Source organism: Chenopodium quinoa, unplaced genomic scaffold, assembly GCF_001683475.1.
Source record: "Chenopodium quinoa cultivar QQ74 unplaced genomic scaffold, ASM168347v1, whole genome shotgun sequence".
NCBI classification, from domain to species: domain Eukaryota; kingdom Viridiplantae; phylum Streptophyta; class Magnoliopsida; order Caryophyllales; family Amaranthaceae; genus Chenopodium; species Chenopodium quinoa.
Genome location: NW_018745470.1, coordinates 1673412 through 1683573, shown reverse-complemented (window position 1 = coordinate 1683573; position 10162 = coordinate 1673412). Strand labels below are relative to the sequence as shown.

Sequence of the window (10162 nt, the reverse complement as noted above, 5' to 3'; positions counted from 1 at the left end):
TATTATAAGATTAGATCATTTCGGAAGCTAATTTTACGAAAGGAAAGTTATTTATTTTAAAATATATTTCGGGTCAAGTAATATTTTTCTTTTGTTGTTTAGTGATTTTTCATTAAAATCTGTATTTTTACCCGAGACTGTAAAATCACCAAAATATTCTTACTCATAAAAATTGACAAACACCAACTCTTATTTCTTCTCCTCCTTCACGCTTAAGAAATGGGGATTGAAAGCCATTTGCTTTTCTTTCATTTGTTCAATTTATTAGGGAATAAGAAGACAAAACCCACCTCTTCCCTTCACCCCTTTATTCTTCATGGTTTATGAAGACCAAATTCAATTTTGCTTGTTCTTTTTACTTGTTTCTTAATTTGGGCAAACCAATCAAAGTTGATTGACTATGCTTAGCTCAATCTAGAGCTTATCTCACTCCTTCACGGCTAAGAATTGATGATCCGAAGTCACATTTTGCTTCCTTATAATTGGTTACCTAATACTCAAGCTTATCACTTTAACAAACTTCATCTTATGATCCCTATCTTTTATTTCTTTCAAGTTCTTGGAATAATAATACTCCATATATATTTAACGTATTACCGTCCATCACTACCACACGGCTATCACCGCTCTTTCCTTTGCTTGAAATGGTTGTGGTCATCTCTTTCCCTTGCCACCAAGCTCACGCACCGCAGCCACGTGTACTCTTCTCTTTCCTCCATTCATGGCATGCTTGGTGAAACTAAGAATGGTCTTTGAGACTACTCTGTACACATGAAACCAAAGTGAGCTAATTTTGTTGCTCTTATTTTGATTATAAGTTTATCCTTTATCTGAGATACAAACTTTTTACTTTCTTTGAAAACGATTATGTAGATATTTTGATAATAAGAAAATGATGTTAAAATATAGTAGTAGTTTGCTATCTAAGTTCTATGTTTGTTCTTATTTTACTCTTAAAAGTGTAGTGTTTGTATATATTCTAATATTATTTTGCACAAGGAATTGATGATTATGTAATTCGTATATTCAACTTCCTAAAAATGAGTTTTAATACCAAAGCAATTTGAGAGTTCTCTAAATTAAAGTTTTTATAGTAATATTTTCTACTAATATGAATAGTAGTACTATCTATTTTTAAAGTAATGCTCATTTTACTCAAAATGAGGTACCACTTGTTTTGTTCTCTAAAAATAAGTTTATACTTTATTTTATCAAAGGTTTTGAATTAAGAAGTTATTAATGAGTATTTATTATTTTTGGGTATGATCGAATAAATCATGACGATGAGGAATTAATGACGGAGGTTGAGAGTTCGAATGATGATTATTGGAGAACAAGCTAAGTGAGATGATTAAGGATGATCAAATGAGGTAATCATTATGTCTAGCAATTGTGTATACTCATGTATATGTAACTATTATATATGTCTAGCAACTGTGTTTAGTGCCGTATGTGTGTCAATTATGTCTGGTTATTGTGAATGCACGTGTGTAATCTTAAATGGCATGTTGCTGTATAACATGTATGTCTGTATGATATGTTTAGCATGTTATGATTTAAAAGTGTGTTATGTGCAAATGACATCACATGACATGACCTTTTATATCCTTGTATATATTTCTAATGACTTATGATATGATAAACATGTTTATTGATGTATTTTAGCCTTATGATTTATATTAATGATTTTATATATACAATGTTCAATTGATTTGCGGATCTCTCAAAAGTATGTTAATAATCTACGAATAACTTATTAAAAGATACACAACATAATAAATAAAAGTGAAAGACCTAGTCCGTATATGTTATGTTTCGGTCATGCAATGCATGTACCCATGGGGCACCAGCCCAACTATGTCGAGCACTGCTCTATATTATGGGCACCGGCCCATCGCGGAAGACGTTCTGCCATGTCATACTGTCCAGCGACTAGCATGTCCACCAAAAAGATTACGAATACATGAATTTTATTAAAGGACTTATGAGAACTCACAATGATACTCTATTGATGAGTTTTACGATGTACTGATATGTACGATAGTTCATAAAGATATCTTAACATCATACAAGGTAATAAGAATGCTATGAACGACATGTATTTCTAGTTATTTTATTAATTTATAAATTATGTGTAAGTGAGCTGTTATGTTAAGCCCCTGTTAAATGTTTAACGCTAATGATTACTTTATTCAATTAAGTGTTATGAATTAATGACTATGATATGTGTCAATGTGCTATGAATTTTTAGAAGTGTAAAGTTGTTCTGAAATGATTTAATATGATAAGATAGATGAAACTTTTGTCGGCATTAGAAAGTGAACTGAACGTTGAAAATAGGCGAGTTACAGGTGGAGGAAAGTATGTTAATTAAAGGGGGAAACATTCCCACACGAATGAAAGTTATGTTATGTCCAAAACCTGTACTTACCTATGATCTTACATAAAGGGAATGATACTTGCCGACAAAGCTTTTAAAATTAATGATGTTAGATTATTTCTGAACAACTATGTATGTATGATATATGCTCAAATGATTTTGAAAGAAAAATTGTTTTTACAGGCTAGAGTAATGTTATTGAGTTTTCAAATCATTTTTGGATTTTCCTGTGTTTTCTCTGTTTTCTATTTTTATGCATAATTACAGGAATAATGATGACAGAGCTGAAATTAATCAAAAGCAAAGGGATTAAAGGAATTTAGTTAGTTTAGGGATTATGGAATCAAGGCTTATGTATTATGGATCATCGAGAGCTGAGATAGATTGATTATTTTATCACAGTAAGGAAGACTGGAGTTGTATTTTTTTTATTGAATATTCTCGTTAAGGAGTATGTTTATTTGTAGGCCCATAATCCACAGGTGGCTACGAGATTATCTATATATAATTGATTCCGCTTAGTATGATGAGTAAAGAATGGTTTATCTATGGTTAATTAATTCCGCTGTGAATGACGAGTTATATACGGTCCAGTGACGCTGATTAAAAGTCGGGGTGTTACATCTAGTACCAATAAAAGTCATATAAATTATCAAATCGAATTATAGTAATAATCTGTGTAAACTGTTATTTTAAATCAAGGTACTGTTATTAGTTTATCTAATACTATTATTTATTTATTAAGTACTGTTATTTACCTTAAGCAAAAAATAAATAAATAAAAGATGTCACTTGGTATTTGGCGACTCGACCTATACCGGGTAGTGGTCCATCATTCCTCGGAGTTAACATAGGCGTCTCAATATCTCGTTGTATTCATCACGTAGACAATAATGGGCACGACTAATAGGAAGTAGAGTCGCAGAATTTGAATCTAGTAAAGTTATAAGTACAATAAGATGGATAAATATATAAGAAACATTAGTGGTAGCATTAACATCGTATCACCAGAGCACATCACTGAAAGCCTTAACACATATATACGAAGCATATCCAGTAGGCACATCAAACATACTTCAAAGCAATTATGTTCAACTAAATCAAAGTATCAGCTACATAGTTACGAACACAACTCATATTTGGCATTCATCTATTCGGCTTTTCAGAATCTGAAAAGCAGGATTAACCCAAGCACCACAGCTACATTGCATGCCAGCCTAGTTGAAAGAACCTAATCGAGACTTGCACCCCATGCAATAGAGCTTCTCCCAAACATATCCTTCTTGAACTGGTGTAAAAATAAACTAGTTTTTTGGCCCGTGCAATGCACGGGTTATTCATATAAAATTGTATTGAGAGATAAGTGAGGAAATATAAGTAAGACATTATAGGGTATAATATGTAATCGGAAAAACTGTATTGAGAGATAAGTGAGGAAATATCAGTTAAGTCATTATAGGGTATAATATGTAATCGGAAACATGATTAAAGAAATTAAAATTTTGGAACTTTAATCGAAAACAAGAGGCTTAAATAGAAGGTGGAAGGACTAAAATTAAAGAGAGAATGGGAAAAGGTTGAATTAAAGGGGAGAGATAAAGTGTCTATGAAAGATGAAGTATAAGTGTAGTTAAAGAATTAAAAAAAATGGTGTAATAAAAAATTAATAGTGTAAGATGGAGGAATTTTAAAGGGAGGAAAGTTAGACATTTGTAAATGCATAACATTGATTAAAATATTATTAAAACACGTGATAGAGAGAGAAAAGAGGAGAGAGATAGGAAGAGAGAGGTATGTATGTGGACCCCACCTATTTTTTGGTCGGATTGTATCACGTGATGGGGGACCACATGTTGATTGTTCCACTGAAAGTTTATATGGTACCATTGAATTCTCAGTAGTACTATTTATGCATAAATTTTGTACAACGGAATGCATATATAATACCATTATGTGCATATATAGTATCACTGTATATTCAGTGGTACCATTTGATCAACCAATGATATCAGAATATGCATTCGTTTGTACATATGTATAATTACATGAATACCCCTTGTTATGCATTTGTAAATGCCTAACTTTCCTTCATTTCTAGTTCCTTGTGTAAGATGACATGTGACACTATGGTTAGAGATGTGTAGTAGAATGAATGGGGAAATGTGTCTTTCTTAGTTTCTTGGTTATAGTTTTTAAATACTAAGTATAGATTACCAAATTTAGCATCTTCATAATGTTGGATTCATGATTATTGTATTGAAAACAATAATAATAAAGACAAACTTAAGCCAATACTAATGGATGCCATCCCCGACGACCCCCACCACTTGCTGGAAGCCTTCTCTCATGGCCAGCCCAGGTTTCCCCCACCCCAAACCGTCGCGTCCAGCCCCCCTCCCCCGCTCCGGCACTCCCCTTCCCAGCGTACCTTCCCCAAAACCCACCACACCCGCCCACCCTAAAACCCACGAAAAACCAAAAAACAACCTCCCCGCCGCTAAAAAAACCCCAAACGACTTTCCCCCCATTCCGCTGGTGGGGGGAAGGCGGTGGGGAGATTGTTTTAGGGATTTTGGGGGTTTCATGGTGGGCGGAGTTGGTGGTTTTCGGGGGAAGGGGAGCTGACACAGGGGTAGGAACTAGGAAGAGCCGCCGGCGCAGGGAAAGGGGTATCGGCCGCCATAGTGGTAGCGGCGAAGGAGGTGCGTGGAGGCAGGCAGCTTTTCTTTTTTAAAAAAAAAAAAAATTAAGTTTTTTCAAAAAAAATTTATGTAAGTTTTTTTTATTTTTTTATGTTTCAACCAATCACATGGTGACACATGTCACCTTAACCTATTATAGGTTAATTCCAGTTAGGGACCAAAGAAAAGCGAATACACCCTTAAGTTGAGATTATTTAAAGCGAATATGTAAAAATTTGAAATTATTTTTACCAATTTTTTCTAATAAGTTTACTTATTAGAATTATTAATTAATATTACACCTAACTTGTATGTAAAAAAAAAAAACAAAAAAAAAAAAAAATCACTATTGCATTGCCTTTGAAAATGATGCCCACAAGTCCAACATTTTGTCCTCTTTTTTTTCTTTTAATGTTTATTTTTTGAGTTCATGGTTAAAATTAATGAAGATGGTGTTAGAAGTATAAAGTATAAAAGAAACTTCCATTACAAAGATGTATAAAAGAAATTTCAAAGTTTCAACCTAGCGCCTTGAAGTCAATATACTCTACTCAAAAATCTTAAAAGTCTTGACACTAGTCATGACACAAATGGTTTGTTGCAACTTTTTTCCGTTTTTGTTGGAGTTATTATAGGCATCGTCTCAATATGTCATTGTAGTCATCACGTAAAAATTAATGGGCACGATTAATAGGAAGTAGAGTCACGGAATTTGACAATAAGATCAATATACGAGAAACATTAGTGGTAGCATTAACATCATATCACCAGAGCGCATCACTGAAAGCCTTGCACTTATATACGAAGCATATCCAATAGGCACATCAAACATGCTTCAAAGCAATTATGTTCAACTAAATCAAAGTATCAACTATGTAGTTATGAACACAACTCATATTTGGCATTCATCGATTCGACTTTTCAGAATCTGAAAAGCAGGATTAACCCAAGCACCACAGCTACATTGCATGCCAGCCCAGTTGAAAGAACCTAGTCGAGACTTGCAGCCCATGCAATAGAGCTTCTCCCAAACATATCCTTCTTGAACTGGTGTAACAATAAATTACCAAATTTAGCATATTCATAAAGTTGGGATTCATGGTTACTATATTGAAAATAATTAATAATAAATACTCTTACGGTCTTACCTGGTTGCATCCACTTCAAAGGCTCGACAAATATGGCAGAACATTCAGGCAACGAATTGGACTCACTCTTCTTCTTTCTCCATCCAAAGATTTCCTCTCCTTTACCTTGCTCATGTGAATTTATACTCTCTTGTGAAGCAACAATTTGACGGCATTTCTTACAGCGATAAATCAGCTTAGTTTCCTCAACAGGATGTACTTCAGAGCTAATGTCAGAGCTAAGGGCTTCTGTCATTATATGAAAGCAGGTGATGCTTTTTAACAACCTAATAAGTTAGGAAAGAAGACAGATATATTGAGAAAGATATACGAAGTCAAAACAACAGCTGTTCCCCAACATTAGCAAAATTCAAGCCATTTTCAGGAACATGTAAGATGCACCATCAGCTAACAAGCAATAAACACTCAATCAATACAGGAATATGTGCATCTGTTATTCGCTTAAATAGTGTTTAAGATAAGTAAGAAAATTTTCAGCAGCTTCACTTGTTTCTCGTCATAGCATTCATATCATCTTGCTTTAGTGGTCTTAAAGATGATTAGTCCCAAAGAGAGAACTGAATTATACAGATGGGAAGAGGGGTAGGAAGGAAGTAGCAAGGAATATTGCAATCAATCAAAATATATGCAGAAGATAATTATCAGGGGTAAGAAATCTAGAAAAGCACAAAGACTAAAAAAGTTCTCACGCAAAGTTCTGAAACATAATATGCAAACTAAAGACTGCAGAATCTTCTTAGTCAATAGGCCATTTTGATCTCTTCAACAATATCCATTATATACAATCAAATACTAAGAACGATACAAGATAAATCCAAAAGCTTAATACGTAGTATATACTATATACTGAGGGAAATATATTATTTGGCCTAATGTAAATTTCAGAATCTTTTTTTTTTTTTTTTTGACACAATAAATTTCAGATATGAAGATGCTATAGTTAAAATCCTTCCAAGATTATTTCCCCCAAAATATTAAAACCATATCAAATGGAAAAATATGCTTAATACTGCCTCTGAATTAGTTTCAGAGCAACAACACTGATCTCATTCCAGCCAAGCAAAGCTTCTGCAACAAACTCTCATTTTACACATATTAAAACATATTAATATGTATTAGTATGTCCAAATTAGTTTCAGAGCAATAACACTGATCTCATTCAAGCACAAGCTTTTTCTCCATTTGTAGCTTGTACTCAATGCTCAATTCATCCATCTTAAAACAGTGATTCTATATCTCTATTATGCCGTTCTTTGACTAGAAAATAAGGATATCAAACGAAGTACGTCACAAACACTAAGAGACAAGCTTACACTCTTAATATTCTTTATAATTGACCACAATATTCCACTGAAACTTACTGATCTTTGTCACCATACTGGAACAAAAACAGTAAAACACCAACCACCAGAATCTCTATAAAAGGAAAGAAAGAGTGAATGGAAGAGATAAGGAATACAGTACTATGGCATATTGGCATCTAGCAGAAAAGCAATCAATTACAAAACCACCAAGGTCCAACACATGGGTTTACTTTGTTCCTGAAGATATTCGTAGGGAAGGGCCTCAAGAATATGATGTGTAAATCTTCTCATATCGGTCACACCTTCCCTTGCTGACCCGTTGCAAGAGAAAGTGAAAAGAGGATATACTCCATATTATTGAATACAGAAAAAACAATCCTCACAGTATCAATCAATCAATCAATCCAAACCTTAATCCCATAAGTGGGGTCGGCTACATGAACCAAATTTGATTATTTAGTGTAATCATCAATCCTCACAGTAGAAATGAAGAATAATACAAAATCAACAAAGTACTTATGCTCCTAAAATACCCTCACATAGAAAAGTGAAAAAGAATAATCTAGTCGTACACAAACAAGTTGATTCTTATGAGTCACCACGGAAGGTAAGAAAATTTGGGCAGACTTAGAACTCCGCTGATTAATATCTCCCCAAAATTCTACTCCGTAGTATTCAAAGGAACATATCAGTTTGACAAGGCGCTATCATATACTCTCTCCACATGGGCAGCAGCACTCAGGTCCCCAATTCCCTTAATGTTTCAGCTTGACATTTAAACAAAAATTCAATAGAAAGCCTACTTCGGCTTGACCATAAGTAATTAGGTCCCCAATTGTTAGAGATATCGGAAAATATATCATACATATATTTTCCGATATCTCTAACACCAATTTGCCATAATGCTTCCGCTTGACCATCAAATTGAAATTCAATAGAAAGGATACTTCGTGGAATTGAAAGATCATTCAACTATCATATACTATATCCACAAATGGACCATCCATACAGTACTAAAGTACCCAATTTGCTATATTTCTTTAGCTTACCTCCAATTTTGAAGGCAAAGAGGCTGTTTAAGTGTTTAACTAGTGAAATACAAATATAAGAAATACTAAGATTTCGATTACCGGTCAAGAGCACAAAGCTTAATCAATTGAAGACAAGACTAGGATAAACACCAACTCAAATCAAATACCCAAAATAAAGTCCAAATTCTGTATGTAATTCTTGCTACACTCTGCAATAATTAGCACTATGCCACAAAATACCCAAAAACATTATATAATACCCAGAAAATACAAATATGACAATCAAATTACATGTTAAGGAAAACCCAAGTAGGATTTTGAACAAAATTATAACTTGAGTATTAAAAAGGTCGAAAATATTACGAATTCCGAACAAAAATCTAATGAATTCATGATCAAATAACAAAAGGCATATGTCGGAAAATAGGAATTCATATATAAGTATAAACACATGATTTGTAAAAGATTGGCACAAAAAAAAAAATTGATGAAAGCAAAAGAGAGTATCTTGGAAGATGACGTTACTCCTGTCAGTGTGTGTGCGACAAGATGGTGAAGTTATTCGATGGTGCTCAAACTGTCCAAGTGCCGGAGAGGGTTCCTTCCTTAGGGCAATTAGGTGTAATTGAAATGAACCAAAAAAAAAAACAAGGGAAATAATCAAAGGTAACTCTTATTTAACTCGGGGTAAGTTAAGCCAATTTAAAGTGGGAATTGCAAACACACTAGATTTGATTTTTACTGTTTTTTAATTAGCATCTTTGTTCGGTTAAAAAAAAACGTAGGTAACACTTAGTTATGTCAAGATAAGTTTGATCATAGGAAAAATTGTCACCATTAATCCCAATTTTGCCTCGTCCGCCAATAATAATCCCTACTTTCAATTATTTACCATCACTCCCAACTTTATACCCTATTAATTTCTATTACACCCAGCCGGTCATCCAACCTAATATTACAGGTTGCAATACACGTGTTAGCCTATTATTGGCTTAAAATTTAAAATAATAAAAAAAAAAACCCCAAAAACCACCCATGCCCAGCAGCTGCCACCACACCCAGCCCCCACCCCTATCTCGGAAACACCACACCCCCACCCCCACCCAGGCGGATAATCGGCCTCATCCCCGAAAACCCCTCCCCCGTTGCCAGAAAACGGCGCCTAGTCTTCCCCCTCCCTCGAAACCCACCCCTTCCCTTCCCCCACCCCAAAAATCCCCTTCCCCTCCCTCGAATTTCGCCCCTTTCCCCTAACCACCGATGACAATCAGCCATAAAATCGGCCACAAACGACCGAAATCGGCCGGTTTTAGGGTTGAAATCAACCATTCAGCTCCAACATTGGCCGATTTCGGCCACTTGTGGCCAATTTTCGTGGTCGATTTTTGGGAGGGGGTTGCTTTGTGGCCAATTTTGGTGGGGAAACGATCGTTTAGGCCTGTGATGGTTTTCCGGTAGTAATGGCTAGGAAGGGAGTGCGTGTGGTGGGGAGGTGTGCGTCGATGGTGGAGGTGGGGCAGGTGCTGGGTTAGTTTTAGGAAATTTAAATTTTTTTTGCTACATTTTTCTTTTTTTCTTATTTTTTTTTCTCTATTTTTTCAACCAATTACATATTGAC

The 10162-nt window shown here is 34.6% G+C and overlaps 1 protein-coding gene and 1 long non-coding RNA gene across 3 annotated transcripts; one reads left to right on the top strand and one right to left on the bottom strand.

The window, feature by feature from the left end:
• The first annotated feature begins 249 nt into the window (after window positions 1-249).
• LOC110715068 lies at window positions 250-2907 on the top strand. The gene is made up of 2 exons (XR_002510206.1): window positions 250-1370; window positions 2648-2907. It is a non-coding gene; the product is annotated as an uncharacterized LOC110715068 (long non-coding RNA).
• A 2902-nt stretch (window positions 2908-5809) lies between these two features.
• Window positions 5810-9814, bottom strand: LOC110715074 (probable inactive dual specificity protein phosphatase-like At4g18593). Of its 2 annotated transcripts, XM_021893650.1 has the most exons (3): window positions 9070-9814; window positions 6210-6475; window positions 5810-6108 (listed from the first exon to the last, which is right to left on the bottom strand). In XM_021893650.1, exons 2-3 carry the CDS (start codon window positions 6442-6444, stop codon window positions 5954-5956), a joined length of 390 nt encoding a protein of 129 aa, XP_021749342.1. In that variant the 5' UTR covers window positions 6445-6475; window positions 9070-9814; the 3' UTR covers window positions 5810-5953. The 2 variants fall into 2 exon arrangements, with proteins under 2 accessions (XP_021749342.1, XP_021749340.1); XM_021893648.1 differs by having other exon boundaries at window positions 6210-9814.
• Window positions 9815-10162: the final 348 nt, after the last annotated feature.

Excerpts from the sequence above, each read along its gene's own strand:
- LOC110715074 (XM_021893648.1), bottom strand. The coding sequence starts at position 6,444 with ATGACAGAAGCCCTTAGCTCTGACATTAGCTCTGAAGTACATCCTGTT. Across the intron at positions 6,109-6,209 it reads TTTGAAGTGGATGCAACCAG|TTCAAGAAGGATATGTTTGG; the intron begins GTAAGACCGTAA and ends TTGTTACACCAG.